This window comes from Tubulanus polymorphus, chromosome 12 (genome assembly GCF_964204645.1).
Source record: "Tubulanus polymorphus chromosome 12, tnTubPoly1.2, whole genome shotgun sequence".
Classification (NCBI taxonomy): domain Eukaryota; kingdom Metazoa; phylum Nemertea; class Palaeonemertea; order Tubulaniformes; family Tubulanidae; genus Tubulanus; species Tubulanus polymorphus.
The window spans coordinates 8,730,864-8,758,424 of record NC_134036.1 but is presented as its reverse complement, the minus strand read 5'-3'; the positions used below and the strand labels follow the sequence as shown (position 1 = coordinate 8,758,424).

At 37.5% G+C, this 27,561-nt stretch overlaps 2 protein-coding genes across 2 annotated transcripts; one reads left to right on the top strand and one right to left on the bottom strand.

Annotated features, from left to right (window-relative positions):
• Positions 1–327: 327 nt before the first annotated feature.
• LOC141914120 (uncharacterized) lies at positions 328–18,387 on the bottom strand. The gene is made up of 9 exons (XM_074805393.1): positions 18,322–18,387; positions 18,106–18,150; positions 17,485–17,559; positions 17,161–17,223; positions 16,780–16,824; positions 16,074–16,122; positions 14,729–14,814; positions 1,280–1,364; positions 328–813 (listed from the first exon to the last, which is right to left on the bottom strand). The coding sequence occupies exons 4-9, from the start codon at positions 17,197–17,199 to the stop codon at positions 491–493; spliced, it is 627 nt and encodes a 208-aa protein (XP_074661494.1). The 5' UTR covers positions 17,200–17,223; positions 17,485–17,559; positions 18,106–18,150; positions 18,322–18,387; the 3' UTR covers positions 328–490.
• Positions 18,388–26,104: 7,717 nt separating this feature from the next.
• Positions 26,105–26,953, top strand: LOC141914251 (uncharacterized). The gene is made up of 2 exons (XM_074805517.1): positions 26,105–26,323; positions 26,420–26,953. Exons 1-2 carry the CDS (start codon positions 26,105–26,107, stop codon positions 26,951–26,953), a joined length of 753 nt encoding a protein of 250 aa, XP_074661618.1.
• Positions 26,954–27,561: the final 608 nt, after the last annotated feature.

The following is a 27,561-nucleotide window of genomic DNA, read 5'->3' as shown; positions in this document are numbered from 1 at the left end:
AGCAAGTTTCGTTCCACCTGAATTATTCCCTAATACAAACCACGTTCCTTTTATCAGGTTTTAACTCATAACTGTTCGTTCATTTCTGAACCTCTTCTACAGACGCGAACCACTCAACGACTAAACAATAAAAAATTGAAAAAACGTTCATCAGGTTCGTATATCCTGAAGCTACTTCCTCATTTTCTAAACATTTGTCAAACTGGAGCGAATTTAAAAAGCCAAAAACTCATTCAATTTGATAATTATCATAAACATTTATTGCATGAAATTTACATAATCAAATGATCTTAACCAGTCACGTTTTGTAACTAAAATTAGGCATAATCTAAAACTGTACTCAATTTAAAGCAAAACGTTTGATTTTGATGAATATGATAAAATCGTTTATTGATTTAAATGTTCATATTGTTCAATTGTTAATTCATCCTAATCAGTTACTCATAAATGGGGCCACACCGCCCGTAGATATTCTTTGCTGTCAAGTTCATTAATACCAAAATTCTACTGCCAGGTTATCAATCACAGCTTCGTCATTTATGGTTGTTTGAATACGGATTATCGGACCATCCATCTTAACATTATTTGACGCAAACATTCGACCGCTTGATAAATGCGCATCATTAAGGTACAAATCTCCGTTCGTGCATCTCAATGAAACCCATTTCCTCTTGCCGAATACATTATCATCGATTTCGTAGCCATTCATCACTTTTCTCATTGGATATATCACACACGAAGTAGAATAACCGGGAACGTGCAAGAACATCACGAGTTCGTTAATAGTAATCGTTACCATATCATTTCCGAGGACTAAATAAGAAATCGAGTAGCTTTTAACATGATTTCCATCATTTCTGACCCATAAATGTAAATTCAGTTGCGAATCCGATGATGAAGAAACAGTTTGGCTGTTATTGAACCCTTTGACAAGTTTAAGTTTCACAGTGTTTCCACTATATTCACGCGCCGTCATATTGGCTCCCTCCCCGATCACGATTCCACGTTCAGTGTCAAACTTTCTCGAAATCGAAGAAATAACGAAGTTTGCGCAATTTAAGTTTCACGACTGAAACAGGTGAAAATTAAAACATAAAGAGCGTCGTTAAAAGGAACTGTAATTAATAAGGCCGAATGGTTTGAGGTGTTTATTTCACTGGTTTGTGGTTTCAAATCCTGTATATTTTTGCTAGATATCTATCATTTGAGTCCAATTCATTTTAGTTTGATATTCAATATTACCGAGGTACTGGGTGTAAATTGGGAGTGAAGAACTTACCTGTTGTCATAGCGGTGGTGGTGGTGCTGGTGCTGGTGGTACTATTGCTGGTACTGCTGGTGGCCATTGCTCCATCAAATCTCTTCTGAAACCAGCGTAAATAAATAACGTGCTCGTATAGAAATTATTCTAACATTTTACCTCGAAAAAGTCAACGTTATTCTTCTCAAGGAACAGAATTCATTTCCGAAACTCGTTATGCGCAAATTTTAAAGTGACTTTAAGAGGACTTATCTCGCGATACTGCCCAAAGATCTTACATTAGGTGTACTGATAATCTTGTCTTAGATTTTTTCAGATGAACAGTTATTTGTGTATTTTAAATTCTTAATTTGAATTTTTCTTACTAGTACATTGTAACTCAAGTCATTTGTTATCATATTCCGACATGGGGGCTGATTTGAAATTTCATAGAATTTCTGAAAATATACTATAAATAGAATTGACTGTGCGGCAATTTCAACAAATTAATGCCGTGGTTGTTAGGAAAAAATGATATTGGTGGAAGCTTCATCTAAATAAAGTAAATCTTCAGAGTACTACCAGTTTTACCTCCATTCAAGTAAAATAAGTAGAAACTTACTAGATTTTAGTTACGTACTTAATTCTCCCCTTAATAAGCTGCGTTCGAATTTGATGGATACACGGTGAATCCGCTATTTTCTATCGAACCATAATCATCCGCAAAAAATCATCATGTTTAATGCCTGCGTCATGTTTTATAACATTTATCATTTCTCTCATTCCGCCGTCATTAGTAGACGGCCTTCTTATAATCATTTTGTTGAATAATGTGAGACCCGTTTGTATAACTTGGATGAGTAAATTAAATTAACACAACATTTCAATAATTCCGTGTATAGGAAACTGAAAACATATTTTGTAACCACGATAAATTGCACAGTTGCAATGTTTTATGTATAGTTGAGTCAATTTCTATATTTTGTACACGTTAATTTGATCCCGTATGTACATATCTTTTATTCTGTCCAGCATTATGCAGTTGTTATATACTATTGTATCTGTTAATAAAGCCAATGAGAGTGAGAGTATTTTTCTAATCTATGCCATAATCATAATGCATTCAGATTATACATACGGTGACACTTTTCCATGTACATGAACTTGTTGTTAATTTTGTATGATCTTTTTACACCTGGTGTGTACATATTTTATGAAATAAAGACTTATTACGATAACCACTTTCGTTGAAAATATTCAGCGTTGTTAGATACAACGCGTGTTTAAAAGTCATGTGTTCATCAATAAATATTATGAATATCAAGAATTATGTAAAATTAATCAAACATTTGCGCTTATCAAATTGATAGAAATTTCTAATGGTCAATAAATACATTTTTGATACACGTTGAATACTCTCAAATTATCATTGATGTTTGAACATATGCGATTTCGCACATATTGCAGTGACATTCCTCATCTTATCGTCAAAACGGATTTCTTCAAGAGACACTCTTTTCACCATCAAGATTGGGATTAACGCTTATTCGAGGAGCTTATCGATTCACCGCCAAAATTGCGATTTCACGCTTGGGTGCCCCTAGTTTTAGTGCCAAAACAACGATTTCACACTTTTTTGAGGGACGGCCCTCGTTTTAGTGCAATAACAGTGACTTCCCACTTTTTGGAGGGACGCCCCTTGTTTTAGTGCAATAACAGTCATTTCACACTTTTTTGAGAGACGCTCCTTGTTTTAGTGCCAAAACCGTGATTTCCAACTTTTTGGAGGGACGCCCCTCGTTTTAGTGCAAGAACAGTCATTTCACACTTTTTTGAGGGACGCTCCTCGTTTTAGTGCCAAAACCGTGATTTCCCACTTTTTGAGGGACGTTCCTCGTTTTAGTGCCAAAACCGTGATTTCCCACTTTTTTGAGGGACGCCCCTCGTTTTAGTGCCAAAGCTGTAGTTTCCCACTTTTTGAGTGACGCTCCTCGTTTTAGTGCAAAAGCCGTAATTTCCCACTTTTTGAGGGACGTTCCTCGTTTTAGTGTTAAAACCGTGATTGCCCACTTTTTGAGGGACGCTCCTCGTTTTAGTGTTAAAACCGCGATTTCCCACTTTTTTGAGGGACGCCCCTCGTTTTAGTGCCAAAACCGTGCCACTTTTTTGAGGGACGCCCCTCGTTTTAGTGCCAAAACCGTAATTTCCCACTTTTTGAGGGACGCTCCTCGTTTTAGTGTTAAAACCGCGATTTCCCACTTTTTTGAGGGACGCCCCTCGTTTTAGTGCCAAAACCGTGCCACTTTTTTGAGGGACGCCCCTCGTTTTAGTGCCAAAGCCGTAATTTCCCACTTTTTGAGGGACGGTCCTCGTTTTAGTGCCAAAACCGTGATTTCCCACTTTTTTGAGGGACACCCCTCGTTTTAGTGCCAAAACCGTGATTTCCCACTTTTTTGAGGGACGCTCCTCGTTTTAGTGCCAAAACCGTAATTTCCCACTTTTTGAGGGACGCTCCTCGTTTTAGTGTTAAAACCGCGATTTCCCACTTTTTTGAGGGACGCCCCTCGTTTTAGTGCCAAAGCTGTAGTTTCCCACTTTTTGAGGGACGCTCCTCGTTTTAGTGCCAAAGCCGTAATTTCCCACTTTTTGAGGGACGGTCCTCGTTTTAGTGCCAAAACCGTGATTTCCCACTTTTTTGAGGGACGCCCCTCGTTTTAGTGCCAAAGCTGTAGTTTCCCACTTTTTGAGGGACGCTCCTCGTTTTAGTGCCAAAGCCGTAATTTCCCACTTTTTGAGGGACGGTCCTCGTTTTAGTGCCAAAACCGTGATTTCCCACTTTTTTGAGGGACGCCCCTCGTTTAAGTGCCAAAACAGCTTACACTTTTTTTAGAGACGCCCCTGTTTAAGTGCCAAAAAATTTGATTTTACACCTTTTTGAGGGACGCCTTCGCTTCAAAACAGCCGCAAAGAAGATGATTTTTCACGAAAAAAAATCATCAAAACAGAATCAAAAAATGGATCTTTTCGGAATTTACATTATTTTTCCGGACGAGGTTTAACGTGGATCAGGACGGAGTATAATGGAAGTAGCGGGTATTGAAAATACCAAATAGGTTAAGGTTAGAAGCGGGTGAGGAAATGGTTCAGGAATGTGAGGAACGTACAAATTAGTGTATAAGTCTAAGGTTTTGAAGTTAGAGTGTACAAAAAGAGGTTTGGGCGATAAAGCAGAGGGATATGTTACGCTAAGAAGAAGAAAATAAGGAAGGAGTGTGGTCGTATAAGAAAACTTGTTATAACTTATATTACCCTCAGAAAGGAGAAAGCTGAGGACAACCCAAATGAACAAGCCCGTCAACACCATTGGTCAAAAAAGTAGTCACACACCAACTACTAGCAGAACTTTCTGGCACAACAACTTGTCGAGAATTCAGTGGTAATAACAAGTGGTACAGATTTTCAAAGTGACATTACAGTTCAATGTCACAGATATTGAATATGAAAGACCATGGGTTATGATATCAAGGTGCACAGACAATACTATAGATTACCAGACAGCACATGCGAGTGGCAAAATGGACAACTAGTTGTTGTGAAGGGGACACATTTGGAGGAGATCGCTGAGGACAAAGAAAGTGCAGGTAAAATACTTTTTTTTCATGAATAATAAACAGAAAAAATTAGCCTCCGCTTTGAAGTCGGATCCTTCGAATCCTTTTCAATGGAAATTTAATTGTGGACTTGATAAATATAGTATTAGGGTAATAAAACTATTGCCTGGACAATTGCAACCACTCACGGGTTAGAAAAAAAAATGGTTGCTATGAATAATAAACGTCCAGAGTTATTAATCAAATTCCTATTGCCAAATGACAAAATGGTTAGTACCACTCATTATCATTAGCTAAGTCTATGTTTTTAAAATGGACCCACCTTCACTTTCCCATGGCTTTCCTATCCATACATTTGAATAAGAAAGCCTACTGATACATGATGCCTAGTGATAACTTGTTAAACTTTACACATATTGAATTTGTGTTTTTCTTAGGACTTGTTTCAGGAAAAAAAGTTTCGAGTAAACTCAGGAAAATGCGATTTCGAGATAAACCTCAAAATCCGGAAACCGGCTCACGAAAAGGTATATATAACCAAACCACAGCCGATGGATTGCCAATGAAACTGGAAGAAGGATTCGTCTCTTTCTCCACCTTAAATATGGCAAAGGCATCTACCACGAAGGAACATTAACATTATGTGCTAGGGAGTCTTCACGATTATCAAGGTGTTTATTGGATATAAATGCAATATATCTTTGTTTAGGTTACAGAAATGCCACAGTTTAAGCCGCAGCAGTCAGTTGCCAACAAAGGTATGTGGCCAGAAGCCTCATTTCTCATAGGGGCTCCCCATTCAGTATACACAATTCAGACAGGTGTTACTACAGAAAGCCAAGCACCACCAGGAGCAGGCCAAATCATCACACGTCGATTGTCGATAGAATAGCATAATTATCACCGGACTACAAAATATGGGACAAAACGCATCTCAATCAATCGTATCTTCCGCGCGGACCAATCCGACAAACACGTGATCATCGGAGCCCCCCAACAGACAAAACTCTGTCCAACCGGTAACGGCTGCGTAATAAAGGACAAGAGGTCCCATCCAGTAGGACACCCCAACTGTACTAGCAACAGGGCGCCTCATGAACCCCTCATCAAGAGGGCAATAGGACAGCAAATAGGCGGCGATCTCAGAGAGTTAGGTCTGCGCCTCAAGTACGCAACAAGTGGAGGAGCCAGTGCGAAGAAGGCTATCAAGAGACTAGCGATGCAATTGACCGATTGGCCGACACCGTGCACTTAGGACAGAGCCAATTCCGCACAGGTATGAAGGCCAACTATTCCGATGATATATTTCGTGGCGATGCCGATAAACAACAAGCAAGGAAGATGTTGGCGCTTGTCGTTATAAGTCTATGTCACATGTGTATACAATGAGTTGCTCTGCCAATATGCTGGTAACATTGAAATCATAAGGAAAAACTACCACGTGTCATTGACGTTTTCATTCGGTGTAGTTGCGGAGACTGTCGGAATTGTAGGAAGAAGAGGCTTTATGTGGAGGTGGACGTAAGACGTGTTGGTGATACCGATCGCATTAACACTAACACAAATAACAGCGAGTCGGCGAATAGATCGATCAGTGTTTCACTGCCGAATAATGTGATCTACGCAAAGACTTCAGCTGGCCGTCTGGCGTCAACAATACACATATTGAACAACGCTGACGCGAATTCAGTAGCCAAGAAGCTAGTGTTCCTCGGAGCGTCCGTTTTCCCGTCGAGCTGGGCTGGAAATACCTTGAACGTAAAGGTTTATATCACAGAAGCAGACAAACTAACCATGACAGGACGGCGATTCGATCAAAACTACGATCTCTTGGAGAAATGATTTTCAGTACAAGCGCAACCGTTCTGTCGACGAATATCGGAAAGAGATCCTGGACCCACAACCAAACTAACAATACGAAAAAAGAAACGCAGCCCTAATGATATACCAGATCACACTTATTCGAGATTGACGGATGTTGATGATGAGTTTTGAAGAATTGTGATAACGAAACAATTTCCCTGACTTTTATAGGCTTTCCGCTGATTGTTAACATGCGGTCGACTCGATACATAAATGTTTAGGATGTACACAGCGGGACATGACAAAAATAGCTGCACGTTTAACTTTCCGTGTCTCGGGGCAAAATGCGACCAGGCCATATTTAGGGGACAGGTTACGACAAATATAGCAACATTTCTGCCTGAAGAAAGGCCTTCTACTGTGTTAACGTAATAATATTTAAAAACACATGCAAAGCAAAAATAGTGAAGCAATTCCCTTATATCGTGCATGAGAGAAAAATTCACAAAAGCAAATGGAATGGCCTGCATGATGTGGTTTTTCACGCAAAAGATGAACAAAAGAGGGGACCAACATATCATTCAGTACAAGGACAAAAGATAGTCGGCTAACTAAATTATGAATAATAATTCGTGTTTCAAAAACTTCTATCCAAGCTAATTTCGATTATTTCATTCTATTATGTTCTATTTTATTCTGTTAAAAAGTGTGTGTAGTTGGGGCGGTAGCGGCACGCCTGCATACGCAATTGCATTGACCCCTACCCTCCTCCCTCATGCGTCCGTAATAAATGAATGACCTCCATGTGCTAGGAAGACAAAACTAAAGAATCCTTGAGAACCAATGAACTTTTTTCTTTAAAAAAAACTCCAGAAAATGACCATATTTTGCCCTTGACATGGCTTAGGCTAAGGGAGATTTGATGAGAAACAAGGTAAATTTCGGATCAATGTAGAGCTGCCATATAACTATTGTAAAACCTTTGCAAACACATTTTGCATTCGTCTGGTTACTTGTATCATTTATGTTCCATTTTTTGTTATGTTCTCATTTCATACTAGGGCTATTGCTAGTATGATATCATCCGTCAATGAATAGAACATCAGTTAAATCGTTAGTACAACATTTTTTTTTTCGTGAAAGAACCTCCACTAGGATTTCAATTTAATCTAAGAGGTCCAGAGACACCACGCCAATGGTTTGAAATGCCCAACAGAAAATTCCGATATTCAACACACCTTGGTTAACATTTGAAATCATATAGAAAGCGATGACCTTAAAACTCACCACAATCATACAACATGTCAATAACTACAATTTTGTTAAAGCATAATTTTCCGAAATGTTTACGTTTCTTTCACATGCGTTTCATTCCTGCTAAGTATAGGCCTATGGTATTCGGCGAGTTTAAAGCTGGAATCAATTTTCAACAGGGTAATCGACAGTAAATAGGGAGAAAGGAAATACGAGGTTTTTACACTGGCGTGCAAGAATTGTGGACGACACGAGCAAAATGGACGACTAATCATTCTCGATACGTTTAGTGAAATGGAAAGCGTTTACTATTTCCACAGCGAAATCTTCGGTCTATGGCGGCATTCGGTCTATAGCGGCATTGGGGCCACCCGACGGTTGGCGAAAAGGCGAGATTTAGAAAGATATAGCAACTAGCAAATGAGCCAAAAGAGTACGATCCTTGGATCACAAAGTTGATGCTTTCAATGTTTCAAAAGAAGTTTGTTGTTGCTTACATTTCAAAACATCAGGATCGTAACAATGTCACTGGGTAGGAAGAGTACACGAGGAGGAAGAAAATAATACAAGAACCGGGACCCTGAGAGTAGGTGAGACCCTTTGAACCGGGACTCTGAGAGTAGGTGCATCTTTCCAAGGATATAGCATTGAATAATGGTCACACATTGAACTTGACAAAACTTTTGAGTAGGACTTCTCATTCGAGCGAATGTTAGACGAATCGCTGTCCCGCTACAGCGATGAATGGTATACGATATATATTGTCTTGGTTTTAATTATGACAAAGCTACAACTGCAAAGCTTATCACCCTAGAGTTCCTTTCTTGTCTAGATTTCAAAGGACGTGAAGTGCTAGAAAAAATCAGTACAGGTAGCATACCTCGAATATGGTGCATCGTTGGCCGGCATTCTAATGAACGGGAGATAAAAATAGGACCACGTATGTTCGCGCTGGAAATGCATACGTATTTCTGCTGCACCGAAAATGACCTTGCTGATTCTATCTAGCGTCAGAAAGGGATATTAGTGACCATAATATTACTGCAAATTGGAAATTGGCTGACAAATTTAAGCAGTATTAGATTTAGACAGTATTTAGATAGATTTTTAGTCCCTTTTGTCACATCTATTTTTTCAGCTACGTAAATATGATTTTTTTTATGCGAGAAAGGTTTCTTAATCATCATCATGATGAGCATTTATATGAATGTTTGAACCTTAGTTTATGAAATTATTATTATTCTGAGCAACAATTTGTAACAACCTCGTCCGAAAAAATAATGTAAAATCCGAAAAGATACATTTTTTGATTCTGTTTTGATGATTTTTTTTCGTGAAAAATCATCTTCTTTGCGGCTGTTTTGAAGCGAAGGCGTCCCTCAAAAAGGTGTAAAATCAAATTTTTTGGCACTTAAACAGGGGCGTCTCTAAAAAAAGTGTAAGCTGTTTTGGCACTTAAACGAGGGGCGTCCCTCAAAAAAGTGGGAAATCACGGTTTTGGCACTAAAACGAGGACCGTCCCTCAAAAAGTGGGAAATTACGGCTTTGGTACTAAAACGAGGAGCGTGCCTCAAAAAGTGGGAAACTACAGCTTTGGCACTAAAACGAGGGGCGTCCCTCAAAAAAGTGGAAAATCGCGGTTTTAACACTAAAACGAGGAGCGTCCCTCAAAAAGTGGGAAATTACGGTTTTGGCACTAAAACGAGGAGCGTCCCTCAAAAAAGTGGGAAATCACGGTTTTGGCACTAAAACGAGGGGCGTCCCTCAAAAAAGTGGGAAATCACGGTTTTAACACTAAAACGAGGAACGTCCCTCAAAAAGTGGGAAATTACGGCTTTGGCACTAAAACGAGGAGCGTCCCTCAAAAAGTGGGAAACTACAGCTTTGGCACTAAAACGAGGGGCGTCCCTCAAAAAAGTGGGAAATCACGGTTTTGGCACTAAAACGAGGAACGTCCCTCAAAAAGTGGGAAATCACGGTTTTGGCACTAAAACGAGGACCGTCCCTCAAAAAGTGGGAAATTACGGCTTTGGCACTAAAACGAGGGGCGTCCCTCAAAAAGTGGGAAATCGCGGTTTTAACACTAAAACGAGGAGCGTCCCTCAAAAAGTGGGAAATTACGGCTTTGGCACTAAAACGAGGATCGTCCCTCAAAAAAGTGGGAAATCACGGTTTTGGCACTAAAACGAGGGGCGTCCCTCAAAAAAGTGGGAAATCGCGGTTTTAACACTAAAACGAGGAGCGTCCCTCAAAAAGTGGGAAATTACGGTTTTGGCACTAAAACGAGGAGCGTCCCTCAAAAAAGTGGGAAATCACGGTTTTAACACTAAAACGAGGAACGTCCCTCAAAAAGTGGGAAACTACAGCTTTGGCACTAAAACGAGGGGCGTCCCTCAAAAAAGTGGGAAATCACGGTTTTGGCACTAAAACGAGGAACGTCCCTCAAAAAGTGGGAAATCACGGTTTTGACACTAAAACGAGGAGCGTCCCTCAAAAAAGTGTGAAATGACTGTTATTGCACTAAAACGAGGGGCGTCCCTCCAAAAAGTGGGAAATCACGGTTTTGGCACTAAAACAAGGAGCGTCCCGCAAAAAAGTGTGAAATGACTGTTATTGCACTAAAACAAGGGGCGTCCCTCCAAAAAGTGGGAAATCACTGTTATTGCACTAAAACGAGGGCCGTCCCTCAAAAAAGTGTGAAATCGTTGTTTTGGCACTAAAACTAGGGGCACCCAAGCGTGAAATCGCAATTTTGGCGGTGAATCGATAAGCTCCTCGAATAAGCGTTAATCCCAATCTTGATGGTGAAAAGAGTGTCTCTTGAAGAAATCCGTTTTGACGATAAGATGAGGAATGTCACTGCAATATGTGCGAAATCGCATATGTTCAAACATCAATGATAATTTGAGAGTATTCAACGTGTATCAAAAATGTATTTATTGACCATTAGAAATTTCTATCAATTTGATAAGCGCAAATGTTTGATTAATTTTACATAATTCTTGATATTCATAATATTTATTGATGAACACATGACTTTTAAACACGCGTTGTATCTAACAACGCTGAATATTTTCAACGAAAGTGGTTATCGTAATAAGTCTTTATTTCATAAAATATGTACACACCAGGTGTAAAAAGATCATACAAAATTAACAACAAGTTCATATACATGGAAAAGTGTCACCGTATGTATAATCTGAATGCATTATGATTATGGCATAGATTAGAAAAATACTCTCACTCTCATTGGCTTTATTAACAGATACAATAGTATATAACAACTGCATAATGCTGGACAGAATAAAAGATATGTACATACGGGATCAAATTAACGTGTACAAAATAAAGAAATTGACTCAACTATACATAAAACATTGCAACTGTGCAATTTATCGTGGTTACAAAATATGTTTTCAGTTTCCTATACACGGAATTATTGAAATGTTGTGTTAATTTAATTTACTCATCCAAGTTATACAAACGGGTCTCACATTATTCAACAAAATAATTATAAGAAGGCCGTCTACTAATGACGGCGGAATGAGAGAAATGATAAATGTTATAAAACATGACGCAGGCATTAAACATGATGATTTTTTGCGGATGATTATGGTTCGATAGAAAATAGCGGATTCACCGTGTATCCATCAAATTCGAACGCAGCTTATTAAGGGGAGAATTAAGTACGTAACTAAAATCTAGTAAGTTTCTACTTATTTTACTTGAATGGAGGTAAAACTGGTAGTTCTCTGAAGATTTACTTTATTTAGATGAAGCTTCCACCAATATCATTTTTTTCCTAACAACCACGGCATTAATTTGTTGAAATTGCCGCACAGTCAATTCTATTTATAGTATATTTTCAGAAATTCTATGAAATTTCAAATCAGCCCCCATGTCGGAATATGATAACAAATGACTTGAGTTACAATGTACTAGTAAGAAAAATTCAAATTAAGAATTTAAAATACACAAATAACTGTTCATCTGAAAAAATCTAAGACAAGATTATCAGTACACCTAATGTAAGATCTTTGGACGGTATCGCGGGATAAGTCCTCTTAAAGTCACTTTAAGACGCAACGGTTATTGTCGAAATTCGATATTCTGCAAATCGAACTTAGTACAAAGAGGAAAACATTTTTTCACTCTAATTTCTCTGTCAAATTCGAGACAAGCAAATTCATTTGTTTTTCTATAGAAATCGCTTAAACATATTTCAAAAAGTCTTAACTCAATATCTATTGAATTGACATAAAACAGTCAGCACTTTGAGGGTTTTCTTTATCTATTTGGCAAGTACGAATTTTTCTGCTAGTCTAAAGAAGCGACCCGATGAAGCTTCTATAAACTAGTAGCGATAGATCGTATACATCAAATAAATGTAGACTACCTACAGAGTACTACCTGTTTAACGTCAATTCTTTTGGTTAATGAATTTCGGTCAATTTATTCTGGTTAAAACGGCTTGCTTCTTCTTAATTTTACCTATAAATATATGTAGACTTTATATCATTCTAATCATTTCAAAATATCGTATAGCACTTAATTGAACGAATAATGTTTATTATTAAGCGCTAACTAATCTAAACCTATTTTCCTGGCAATCACGGAACTTATTTGTTGAAATTTTCGCACAGACAATTCTAATTATGGTATGTTTTCAGTGATTCTATGAAATGTCAAATCAGCCCCATTGTCAAAATATGATAACGAATGACTGAGTTTCAATGTACTAGTAAGAAATGTTCAGATTAGGAATTAAATACAGAAATAACTGTTCATCTAAAAAATCAAAGACAAGGTTATCAGTACACCTAATGTAAGACTCTGGCGCCCAATAAACTTCCTATCAGCGAAACAGAAACCTGAATGTCACCGTGGACCAGAATTTCTTATCTCACCAGTTAGAATACTAGACTATGAAACTTACACCGGCCGAGGCAAGGATTTAATCCCAGGACCCCGGAGACGTCAAATCTTTGGACAATATCGCGAGAAAAGTCCTCTTAAAGTCGGATATTAAGACGCAACGGTTAATGTCGAAATTCGATAATCTGCAAATCGAACTTAGTACAAAGTAGAAAACATTTTTTCACTCAAATTTATCTGTCAAATTCGAGACAAGCAAATTGATTTGTTTTTCTATAGAAATCGCTTTAACATATTTCAAAATTAAGTCTTAACTCAATATCTATTGAATTGACAGGCAGCACTTTGAGGGTTTTCTTTATCTATTTGGCAAGTACGAGTTTTTTCTGCTAGTCTAAAGAAGCGACCCGATGAAGCTTCTATAAACTAGTAGCGATAGATCGTATATATCAAATAAATGTAGACTACCTAAAGAGTACTACGTGTTTAACATCAATTCTTTTGGTTAATGAATTTCGGTCAATTTATTCTGGTTAAAACGGCTTGCTTCTTCTTAATTTTCCCTATAAATATATGTAGACTTTATATCATTCTAATCATTTCAAAATATCGTAGCACTTAATTGAAAGAATAATGTTTATTATTAAGCGCTAAGTAAACTAAACCCATTTTCCTGGCAATCACGGAACTTATTTGTTGAAATTTTCGCACAGACAATTCTAATTTATAGTATGTTTTCAGTGATTCTATGAAATGTCAAATCAGCCCCATTGTCGGAATATGATAACGAATGACTGAGTTACAATGTACTAGTAAGAAATATTCAGATTAGGAAATACACAAATAACTGTTCATCTGAAAAAATCAAAGACAAGATTATCAGTACACCTAATGTAGGACTCTGGCGCCCAATAAACTTCCTATCAGCGAAACAGAAACCTGAATATCACTGTGGACCAGAATTTCTTATCTCACCAGTTAGAATACTAGACTATGAAACTTACACCGGCCGAGGCAAGGATTTAATCCCAGGACCCCGGAGACGTCAAATCTTTGGACAATATCGCGAGATAGGTCCTCTTAAAGTCGGATATTAAGATGCAACGGTTAATGTCGAAATTCGATAATCTGCAAATCGAACTTAGTACAAAGTGGAAAACATTTTTTCACTCAAATTTATCTGTCAAATTCGAGACAAGCAAATTGATTTGTTTTTCTATAGAAATCGCTTAAACATATTTCAAAATTAAGTCTTAACTCAATATCTATTGAATTGACATAAAATAGGCAGCACTTTGAGGGTTTTCTTTATCTATTTGGCAAGTACGAGTTTTTTCTGCTAGTCTAAAGAAGCGACCCGACGAAGCTTCTATAAACTAGTAGCGATAGATCGTATATATCAAATAATAGAACGAATAAATGATTATCATTAAGCGCTAAGTAATCTAAACAGAAAAATAAGTATTAAGAATGTTGGGAGGTGTATTTCTTAACCATGGCGTGTACCCAAATGTAATCTACACCAACTATTGCATCGTCCTCTCGCCTGGCATTCGGCACCTTGCAAATGACCATCTTCAGGTCGACCGACTTCATACTTTGCACGTCCTCTTTGTTGAGGATTCTTGTTTCTAAGGCGTCACTGAAGTTATGCGACGGTCTTTTGCATATATGCTTTTGGCAGGAAATGAGATTTTTTGTGGAATCAACTGCTGCCAAATAGATTCCAAATCTTGTCCAGTCGACAAGGAGGACGTCGCAACTAGCAAGTTATTATGTTATTCAGTATTTCAATTAAGATGCGTGAATTTCATAAATGAAGACTAAGTCCCTGCATGATGGTGGGAACATTCTATTTAGTGATGGAAAAATGTAGTCCAAAAATATTCTTTAACACAAAATAACAGAACTTGGGATTTTTGCGGGGCTGTATTATAAAACCTACCGTTTGCTTCGTCTGCATGGGAATGTCAACTAATGGCAGTTCATCACTAAAATTTGGGGAAATCAGCGATATGTCTGCCGTTTTCGCTGGAAAATATCAATTTCAAACCATATGCATTTTAATGTTAGCCCCATAGTTTTTCGGTAAATTGTGTAAATTATAAAGGATCATTTCATTTTTACCAATAAGAGCTATGCTGGGGTATGTTTAATCTTTCACGAAAAATTTATATTTCACATGAATTTGAGCTTGAACACGTAAAATGGAGTCACAACTAATTTTTTTAGATAGATCATCATGATGATCGTCTGTCTATTGTTTGTGTTAGTAACTTGGGCTGAGGAGCAGTATAACAGGCATATTATCTGTCAAATACTGCAGTATATATCTATGAACTTATAATAATGATAATAGTAATAATAATAACAATAATTATAATGTCATTTATAAAGCGCAGGTATCCTAAACAGAATCTAGATCAAATTCGCCCCAAATTGGTATTGTTACCCCCAGCCCCTCTATTCCATGTATCAGTAGTAATCAACTTAGTAATGCATCATCAAATTATGTTACGAAATTATATCATAATACATCCAAACTGCACAATAAAAAAAAAAATATATATATATATATATATATATATATATATATATATATATATATATATATATATATATATATATATATATATATATATATATATATATATATATATATATATATATATATATATCAGTAACGCATTTCTACAGCCACATATGCCACTTAGGCCTTCCCTCTAGCTACTGTTAGCCTATTTATAATATTCACAGCGAGAATGGTTGGCGATCACAACAGTACTGTAGGCCCAACACGGTTAAACCTGACACATAAGAAAACTCATAATACTCTTAAGATCCACCTATTTTCAAGGGCAGCTGCTCAATAATATTCTACCCCACTAGCCATGTGTCAAGTGATCACTTAATTGCAGTGGATACTGGCACTTGACCAAGACCGCTCAAAGTGACTTCAGCACTTGAAATGAGTAACAGTAACAATAATGATGATAATTACGGGTATTTAAGTTGTCAATATTTGTACTTTGAATTAGCCTATATTTTGTTTATGTGTAATCTGAATCTGAATTTGAACTAAGCTAGTTCCCCCTTTATGTTATGCAGGGATTTTATAGATTTTGAAGGGATAAATTCTAAAGCTATATTTCTCAAAAGAGGATGATCTAAACACATTTTGATTACAGAAATGAATATAACACAGTAATACATGTATGTTTGACGAAAAGAAGGATCCAAATCGGTTAAGTGACAGTTTAGTGGGCCTTCAATAAAGTAAAATGATCTACCTTTACAATTTACATCTTGTGGATTTTGATGCCGAATCCTTTTCAATTCCTAGAAATACATGTAAGCACACTGTATGAATATTAGAACATTAAATACAGAAAGCCATCACGGTAAATTATTTTCCACTGCATTTTCAAATTCAATACATAAAATCTGGGGCTGGTTCATCTGAGTTTAACTTACTAAGCGTACTTTGGATAAGATAATTACTACAGGGTTAACTTTGGGTAGATGAAATGAATATCAGTGTGTAGCTAGGAGTTCACACTGACGTGAATTTAGCATATCGCCCCTATCGTGTCTTCATCAGCACCGTTTTTAACTAAGCGTACTTTTGATTAGATAAACCTTGAAGTAATAAGATTTAAAAATCCTTCAAATTTACACTTTTGAATCATAAATATTTCTGTAATCCATCACACTCATTACAGCTACTTGATGTTTAGAGTGTAGGTGCGGGTGACAATGATGAACTGCAGTCATTAATAGATTACGGGGGCCAGTGGTCTGTAGTCAATTCACTATCACGTGTGTGAACGTACTCTCTGATTTCACCAGTCTGATTACTCCAAGGTCCCAGGAACCATAGAAGTGTAACTGAAGGGCACAGCTGTTATAATTATCGCTTTTTACCGTTGAAGCATCCCATGTTAGAGCATACTAAATACTTTTTTCCAAGACAAAAAAAAAATCGAATTGGCATACCTGTTCATAGAGATGAATCTTTTCGTTTTTTTCCTTATTAGACTTCTATAAATAAAAAAAAAAAAACAATGAAGCCGTTAGTTAGGCCTATGTCGACGTTAGTCCACGAACCACTGCTGATTACTGCGGCGCACAGCCGCGCGATGTTTAAGATATCGTACAAAAAAGTCGTCGGCCAATATTGAAAGCGCACACTTTGGTGATGAGCCGACAAAACCATGAAGATATGATTTTCAGAAAAAGGAGTGCGGTAGTCCTTACAGTTCTATCAAAATATACATAGATTCCAGATCAGGACATGGTTAGTACAGGACCATGAAATGGGATACTTTTTGTACCCGGTAGTTTGGCAAATTTGTAGTAAGATTTGGTGACACTGACCTTTACTTCCAACAATTCTTCTTCTAAGCCTTGTATCATGTTAGTGGAGAACTGTTTTTCAATCTTAAAACAAAATTTAAAAAAAAGTTATATTAAGTACAATTATATCACACGGGTGCCAAATTAGGCCTACAATTACCGTTCGCAGGGGTGACAAATAGGCGCGCGCTAGTTAGACCCGGGACAAATTTAACCCGACCAAAAACGTCGGAGCAGGCCCGAGTCAAATTTTAGCACGGCCAAATCGTCTCCGTATGATCGCAGGTTTTACTGTATATACATGTTTTAGATGATTTTCATTGTTATCAAGTACGCAAACCTTACCTCAATATCTTTAAGCCTTCTCTCAGTGGTGGCAAGCTTTTCCCTCAGCTCTGTAACGAGCTGTTGTGTAACAACCTGTAAAATTCGATGCAAGTTGCCATTAGTATAAATTTCGACTTGACGTTTGAAAGGAAGCCGGGGTGCCATAACTCGATTAGTTCACCTGATAAAGGTGTTAAAATGACCAGCACAGATGCGCAGTTCCAATTTTGTTAAATGAAGAAAAACCTAATTGTTTTCTAATGTTTAACAATGTCCCTATAGGTATATATGGGTTAAACTTGATTTACGGCTGGAGTGACTTTTTCTCTGATTCACCTTGTGAAAAGAATTTTATGCCATTCTTCAACTCCTGGGGCCAGTTTCATAGACAGGTATTAACTTTCACTCGGGGGCTAACTCAATTCAATTTCAATTGAGTTAACCCCCGGGTTAAAGTTAATACCAGTCTATAAAATCGGGCCATGCAGTACAGGATGGATTGAGAATCGATATTTTATGTCTCTGGTTTAGCATGCTGATCATTTTGACACATGTCAAGTACATACTACCAAAACTGACTGTTGTTGTGGCACCCGATGTCCTTTGAAACAACTTGAGGATTACATTATCGATATATACCTCATTACTAGGTTCGGTCTGGCTTGTCGCATTGATTTGATTCACCTATAAAATACACAGCAGTTACCATTGAACGTAGAAAGCGAGACATAGCTGAAACCGATTTCGTTCTCAAGTAGTGGTAGGGTCGTTATGAACTGTATAATTCACTGAGAGGGAAAGCGACGGCAAATACAGTTTTTTCTTTTATAAACAAAAATACTAAGATTTACTTGCCTGTAAGCGTAAACTCTTCGTAGGTAGAACATGGGATATCTAAAGAAATATGCACTTGAGTTACATATAACATGACTAATGGTTGATTGGATATATAAAAAGAACTGTTCTAACACGTATCCGTGTAATCATTGGTTCTCAACATTAATGAGTTACAAGTGCAAAAAACACAAGTGATTATACAATATAATGTAAATACGTTTGACCCTTACGGTAGCGTCCTGGAAAATATCATTGTTTGATTAAAAAATCCTGGGGCCGGCTTTATAGAATTGTATTTATCTTTTACCCAGAGCTAACTCAACTCATTTTCAATTGAGTTAACCTCTCGGTTAAAAGTTAATACCAGTCTATAACACCAGGCCCTGGGTATTTTATTCAAAAATTCTATTTTTGTTTAATTCAGACGTTGGATATTTTTCGAAAATAGGATTTTTTAAAAAATGTTTTCAATGTTCCTAGGACGCTTCCCATTTTAAACTTTTTTGAATGATAACTAACCTCTAAATCGTGGCGCGGACGTCTTCGTTTATTGCCATCAATAAAGGTACTCTGAAGCTAGTAGAAGTAGATAACATATAGAGGTCAACAATTCATTGACCTACAATATAAGTAATTGTAACAATCGATAAGTTGATTTTGAAAAAAAACTTAGTTGGTCGCATAGAATGGGTGTAAGCTTTTGGACAAGCAATGAAAAATTGTTACAACAATATCTACGTAAATGACATATTCCATACCTCTTGGCTGATTGATGCGTGTTCTTTTTCCTGAAAAGAAAAAAGTATATTAATGAATTCTGATTTTACTCTTATAAATTAAGTTTTTATCACCCACGCAACCAGAGCAAAAAGGCATCTCAATTCATAGAGGACGCGTGTGCCTTGATTCACCAGCCAGCCAGCCCATCTTATACGTGCTGAGAAATAATGCATTAAATTTTTTCTCAGAAAATCTTAATGAAAATGCGCCTAGGCAGCCGATGACTGACAAAGAAATAAACCTCAAAAATGCTCAACGTGCCCGTGCAATAGTCATATACTTACTATGAAGACACTAGGGTCGTCTTCCATATCCATATCTTCTGCAAATGATGACTGGTCAACTTCCAACTGAAACCGAATAGAAATGAGAAAATTCCTTTGATCATGACTTCCAATAAAAGAATGTTGATTGAACACTGATGACTATCAATCAAAATGAGTTAACTGAGAGATTACGTACTGTTCACAGTCAAAGGTTTATCATCCTCAAACATAACTTAAGTTAAGTATGCCTCAGATAAACCTAAGGCCCTAAGACAAACCACTAATATACAATAATCTTCTTTTGGGCAAAAATCGGGGAGGGGGAGGGCTCCTAGAACCCAACTGAATCCACTCCTTCTGTACTAATCGTCCATGCTTTAAGTTCTTATGAAGTGATAATATTTTTACAATCATAAATTACCTCTCCGGTGACTCGTCGATCTAAATTTGCTCTGTTTTGCTGAAACAAAATCTCCCTCTTGATAATAACTCATGAAACATATTCATCATTTGTAAGAAATGTGACATATACGAAAAAAGAGCTATATGAGCTGTAAGTGTCTGTACCTCATTTTCAGCTTGTTCATTCTTCTCTCGTTCTACGGCAGGCTGTAAACAAATGAAATATATCAGTATGAGAATCCATATCAGACATGTTTGGTTAATTTTTAAATGAGAAGCTACTAAATTGTTATACTTACTTCCCTAGTCTTAGCAGCTGTAGTCTTAGTAACCCGGTAAATGGAATGAATAAATAAATTAAAATATGATTTATAGACATTATATATATAACAGATAAATAGCAAACTAACCTGGCTCTACTACTGCATAATGGAATAATGTCTTTTTGGTCGATTTTTCCGTTGGTAATATCCTTCATGATAGCCATCATATCCGGTACAGGTAATGATACCAAAGATTTGACCTTCCTTGACCCAAAAGGTACCAATGTTTTCCTTTTTTCGCCATTCCTGTCGATTGTTTCATATTTTTGGCCTTTGATATGCCCCTTCGACCATCCTTCGATCATTTTTTCCAATAGCAGCCATGCACACGTGGGCATTTGTGCTGCTTTAATGACGATACGGTACCGATCGTTGAGTTGCTTGCGCTAAAAGAAAATATTGGTTTGAGTGTGATACCAGTTTATGGCCGCGATCACACGAGCATTTTTGGCATTTTTACACCGGCCAAATTGGCCCGGGAAAACTGTTTAGACGGGTACCCTTTTTGGCGTGTGTCTGCTTGAGGGTCAAACTTGGCCCGACCAAAAACATCGGACTTGGGCGGACCAAATTTGTGTCCAGGACAAATGAGTGCGTCTGAATCAAAAATGTCTAAAACTGAGAGAGAATCGAATTCGTCAAATGAAGAATGTCTTGCTCTACTTGGAATCTGGAAGTAAGACTTCATCCAGGCCCAGTTAATTATCTAGCAGATGGCAACATCTTGTGGGCCCAGAGACAAGCGATTTTATCAACGCGTGTCAAAACGCCGTGTGAACGCTAACCAAAATTTGGTCCGGTCTAAATTTGGACCGGACCAGGGCCCAGTTGCACAGTCGTGACTTAAGTCTAAAAGTGGTCTTAAATCTTAAGACTGATCTTAATTTGTTAGATTGGCTATAGAACTAAGTTGGTCTTAGACTGGTCTTAAGTCTAAGCCACGACTATGCAACTGGCCCCAGGTACTGACTCATTTAGACCGGTCTAACTAGTTGTCGTGTGAACGCGGCTAGAGATTTAATCCGTACCAAAATTTGGACCGGACCTGGTTCACTCTTTGTGGTCAAAATTAGATCGGTCTAAAATGGACCGGGCCAATTTGGAACGGAATTTTTGCCGGTGTGAACGCTTGGTCGGGTCTAAATTGGACCGGATCAAATTTAGACCGGTCTAAATAACGTTGTGCAAAAACTCTGTAGTGTTTCGTTTCATTCCAAAAAATACAGTTCCATTAGCGGGAGACGATCTGCCAAAAGCAACACTGCCGAGTGCTATATCGACGGTTCAAACCACAAATCACAACGACTTGACTCTTTTAGTTTCACTTACGTACCATTATTCTCAAGTATTTGAAATTATCAAAGAAGTCACACATAATAGAATTCTAGATTCACGATGGCAATTATTACAACGAGATCACACCGTTTCGGCTTTTGACTAACAGCCATAGTCAGGTGGATGATAATCTCATTCCATCTGATTATGGCTGTTAGTCAAAAGCCGAAACGTTGTGGATTCGTTGTAATAAGACCCCCTTACTCTTAGGTGTTGGGTTTAGGGGTTCTTAGGTTTAGTGACACCTATATATACTTTACTAAACTTAAGACCCCACATTTCTCGGCTCTGATAGATAAAGCACATTTAGATTGGAAGGATCATTTTAACTGATACCTGTTTATAAGAACCATTTTAAATCGTCCAAACTATACAAGTCACATTAATGCAATATACTAAACCTATCATACTACTCTATTGGGGAACTTCTCCACTTATCTCTATAGTTTAGACGGATTAGAGTGTTTTATTCTAATACAAGTATTTGAAAACTTACATTGAGACCAAACATAACTTCTAGAGAAGCTTTCCATCTCTGAATTATCCTTTTTTGAGCCGCGATTTCTTCCCCGAAGTCAGATTTTCCTTCGAGTTGAAGGAGAACGATTCTGGCTGACCGAACCAAGTCGGTATACTTAGTGTCAAGTATCCGGGAGTGTGCCAGATTATGGTCGGCAGCCAGAAATCTCGCTAAATCATCCGGCATCTGGGCGGAGTATACGCTGCATATCGGCGTCTCATAAACCTTTCGTTTATCTCCTAGATCTGAAAAGAATAAATGGGACTTGGTTGCAATAATTCAATTTTTACGTCATCACGACAGGGATCAGAAATCATCTTACCTTCTTTTAATAGAACTCTGTTTAGCGCCGCCAGAGTGTGATTTCCTCCGATAACCTCGAATTCTCCCGCTCCATCCTGCCGCACCAACATTATTGTATAGAATGCGGGATTCTCGAGAAACTGTTTTTCGAGATAAGAAACATGATCGCCGTTCAATTCCCGCACTGAACGGCACCATTCTGTCTGTCGAATTTTTGACGCAGGTACTGGCTGAGTTCCTACAGTTGGTCAGATAAAATTTCTTAATGAGGTTTATCGGCGCGAGTAATTCGTCTTTCGAAATATCACAAGATGTTATTTTTCGTAAATGATCATTAAAATTAGCTCGAATTAAGACACATAGAAATTGACGTTTATTGTCTCAAGAGCAGTTTGCACAACCGGGAGGGATTTCAATTACCCAACCATCGTACAAAGGGGAATCTAGAGATCTCGTTTTTCAGGATAACTTTTAAGCTCACCTATGAAGAATTTCATAGTATCATCTTTCAGCAAACGCGTTCCTACAATGTTTCAGGTGATATTAGATAAATCATGCTCATTTGATATTCCTACATATACTATCTATTTATTTTGAAGGTGGTTTCAGGTAATCTTTTAGATGGCATATGGATTATTTTTCAATTCAAAAATAATTTTAAATATAACGTACTTGCTAGTAACTCACGCGATGTCTGAGGTTCGATTTCTTGACCTGTGGGCAGGAAACATGTTATTCATATGATAATTCAAGTAATTTGATAAACCCATTACATATAAAACATATTAGGCGTCATTATTCTGCTTTCATTTTACAATTACCGGTACTCACTTTCACTCGTTTCATTCGCTGATTCAACTGATTGACCTATAACGGAAATTAAAAATTGAGGAATTATAAAGGAAATATTTTAAAATTTAATCGTTATGGATTGATTAATCTTAATTGTTGAATATGGTATGTTTGAATGCTAAAGGGATTGCATTAATGAAGCTTCTAAAGTATCCATCATACTCTACTTACTTGTAAAATGTTCTGGAATATCGTGTCCAAAATCTAAAACATTAAGACATTTTCGTGTTAAGTGCAGATAAAACTGTGCTTCTGCTTGGGTCGATATTAATGGAATATAATTTACCATAAACAGATGACTCGGGCTGTTCTTCAGTTAGTGAGGGAGCGATGCCTAGAAAAAGGAATTCTGCGTATTCATACAACGAAGCATAAGCGTCAAAAATATTCAGTTTATATTTGACATCCACACTAATTATTTATAAGCGATTTTGATATTGAAAATCTATTGTTTCAAGCATTGAAACGCTTGTTGCAATGTTGCATTTAAACCTATTCTATTTAGAGGTCATATAGGTCATATACCCGGGGTAGGTCAGCCTTGGAGCGATCGCGACGCAGAAGCGCTCGGTCGACAAAAACCCCGTGCATTCAGCAACGAGTGATGTCGTTCAGACGCCATGCTCATTAGTGCGCAACTCGCCACTGGTATTTTTCGTCGCTGACATTAGCCGCGATCACACGGAGACGATTTGGCCCGTGCCTAATTAGAGAGTGCGTTCACACGCAAACCATTCAATCGATACTAAAACAATGCTCGAACAAAGCGAAGTGGGGTTTTTTCCGGTACCAGTTGCAATTCAAACGCAATCATTTGTCTCGTGCTAGAATTTGGCTCGGGTGGCCCGGGCCAAAAACACTTGTGTGATCGCGGCTAGTGTTGTAAACATGCTCGGGCCAATGCAACCTTGGAGTAATTCAGTCTGATTACCCATAGATGCAACTGACAACATATCGGGGTCTCGCTGACGGTCGCTGCTAATAGTAGTTTAGTAGCTCAAATGAGTCGCGCATTCGCCAATGATGACTAAGGGCGACCTAAACGACCCACCTATCATAAAAACCTATAACCAGCTTAAAATATCCGATGGCTCCGATGGTACCATATCATCTTATGTTTGGCCAAACAATATGCCGAATAGGCCCCTATGATTAGAGATTTTAGTCGGCAGTTTAACATTAACATTTTTCCCCTCCTGGGAAAAATCCTGGATCTGCGCCTGCTTAGTGGATAGAAAGAAATGAAAACAAATTTAGATTTAAGACGCTATACTTACCATTATCCGTCTCATCAACAACATATCTTGATTGGACCGAGAAGTTTTGTTTAAATTCTCGACTGAAGATCGTCCGCGACTCCGATGCTTGTGGCGTGAAAGTACCACTAGAAGTTCGGAACCTGAAGTCTTTCAGCGCTAAACATTTGACTTCATTCGATCTTAGAATGATCTACAAGGAAAAGAACTAGACGATAAGAGGTGACATTACCATTAGTAAAAGTTTTTATCGTGAAATGAGATGTTTAATCTAGTCCCGTGAGCTGTTTGTTTACGAGTTTTGATTTATAGAGGTTTTATTTTGGTTTGTAGAGGAGCAGCCTATTACAGATATTCTAAACAAGAAAATTAGTTCCAAGAAGCTGTATGACACCCATGAAAAAAAACCAGGCGACAAGCGAATGCGCCGAGATCCTATATTGTTTCTTGATTGGGCATTTCATGACATTCTGTAAATCTATCCAGATTTCTTGTTAGTTGTTTCACAGAAAAATATTATGCCATTATGCATCAGTTACTTGGTGTTCTAGTTTTAATCGAAATCCCCGAAATTGATATTCGATCATATATATTTTACACCACCTCTCGGTTCAAACTAGCGAACTATGTACATTTTAACCTAACTGAATAACAACGAAAAGAACCAATGCTTGATCCCTTCTTTTTTCACAGTCCAGTAGAAAAGATATTTTAAAAATGTATCAAATATAGGCCTATGGCCGGTGTGGACTTTCGTCATAGATCAATGTCGTGTGGAATTATCCACATGTGATTTTCGAAAGGGCACTTGGTCTAAAGTTCGGATCCGCGAACCCCCTCTGGATCCACCCCTGCGTCTTAATCAGTACCGACATATAGTATATATTTTTGTGTGGATCGTGCTTATCAAAACGGTAGCAGGTCAACCCCCCCCCCCCGATAAATAACCCCCGGTAAAAATCCCCTAATAATTGGATTTCACAGCAAAATACAATAAGATACTTCGATATTCTTATGTTGAAAAACTTAGATAGTTTGATAAAAAAATTTAAATTTGCCGTGGTGTTTTTCACAATATTCACCTTGGATAATCTGTGACTTTTACTAAGCTACGTATGTGCATAAAAATCACATTATCAAAATTTATTATTGTTTAGCGCTAAATCTCATAATGTCTCAGAGCGCTTCACGAAAAAATGTTCAACATAACAGTTTGAAATACAATATTCCCTTTAGCTAAATCATTTCCAGTTTTAAATTTCATCAAAAATATGTTTTAAGTCTTCCTTTTTTTATTTTTTCTTATTTGAATCGACTCGCTCACCCGAATATATATTGGTCAGATTATAGTGTTGGTGAGATAAAGCTAAAAGATTGGCTACCGATATTCCTCTTTGGGATAGGCGGTTTACATATATATTCCTGAATATTATTGTTAAAAAGTATAATCTATTTTCATTTAGGACTTATACTTAAATATGATAGAAAACTGAAATGGGTTTTTACCCGTGGAGAGGGATTTTTACCGGGGGGGGGGGGGATATTTACCAGGGGATTATTACTATATATACATACATTCTATCAAAAGTATTTGCGCAATCAATGTGAATCAACGTGTACGCTTGAATTGGACAAATCATTCCAATGTGTACGAATCAATCAACCCCGTCGAATAGTGTACCGCACTAGCTATTATACACACAAAACACGCCCACGCGCAGACAGGTTACCGTACGTCATTGTCGGCATTTTAGTGAGGAGAAAATGCAACGAGCAAGACATCACCACGGAGGCTCAACTTTTCCGAACGACGTTAAAGCAAGTATTCCCTTCTTGAAGGAATTTTGTGATGGACAAATAAAAAGCGATGAAAATATCACGAGTACTCGTGAACTTCATATGGAGTTCGTAGCATGGCTTAAGATCAAAACATGTGAACCAAAGTTGATTGATATCGGGAAAGGATTTCAAAGATTCAGTAGGGTATGTTATAATTGAATCGAAGTTATCAAAATCATTATCTAGATTATAATTTTTCATAGATTATAAAATAGCTATCACTTTCATCTTTTACTTCAGCAATTGTCAACTGAGGCAGGTATCCGTGGCTGGAAATATTGTTCGCACAAACAACGCAGTTATATGGTTCAAACTACGAAGGTGACAAGACATAGGTCCGCAGATATAAAAAATGACGACGTTGGTGAAAAAAGACAGGATGTTAAGTTGGAATACAAATTTATATGCAAGGAAAAGGGGCACGGGGCGATTTCTTCGCGATTTATCAAAGCCGGTGAATTCATTTGCGAATACAAGGGTATGATAATACGCGAAAAAGTCTACCAACGCAACGGAGAGATCGTAACGATGTATGATATGGGCAATAATCTCTGGCTCGATGGTAGTCGAGATAAAAATGGAACACTTTTGGCCATAGAGGATAATCCAGGTGCATATTTGAACCATTCTAAGTTAAACGCTAACTGTATTATAAAAAACGATGGCAATAACACATTGGAAGTTTACGCGAAATATGACATTCCACCGAATCATGAGTTGTTACATAATTACGGAGATCGACGCCGGAATCTTCCACAATGGATCTACAAATAATGTTCTCCTTGCACTCGCTAGTCCCTGATTGGAGTAAAAGCTATCAAATGAGATAAACTTGTTATCATATTGCGCCGTAATTAAAGATCTAGATTTCAAAAGGTCAATTTAGTTGCGTATACAGGATGCCACCCACGCCCCGCAACACAGTGATCAAGATAACTGCTTATTTTCTCCATGATATACAACAATCTTTGTTATAAATGAATAAAATCGTTTGTAAATTATCAAATTTATGGGAGAAATCTCTAAGATTTGAAATAAATTCGAGTATATACGTTATATCAATATATGATTTAAATTTTTTTCACGAGGAAAAAACGTTTTTTCGGTGCCGTGTGCGGCGGGCTTTACGCACAAAATTTCAATTTATGAATCGTCAGAATGCATGGTGACCATTTCTATTTTCATTCAGCCAACGACACAAAACTACCAATTTTTTTAGGTGCCTCCCTAAAAGTGACATATCTTAACTGTAACTGTGTTCGATTGTTGCAGCCGAGAAAAATTAAATAAAAAAAATCAGAAAATAGAAATTGTCACCTTTCTAACGATTCATGAGTTTAAATTTTGTGTCAAAAGAGGGATGGACGACAATTAATCGCGCT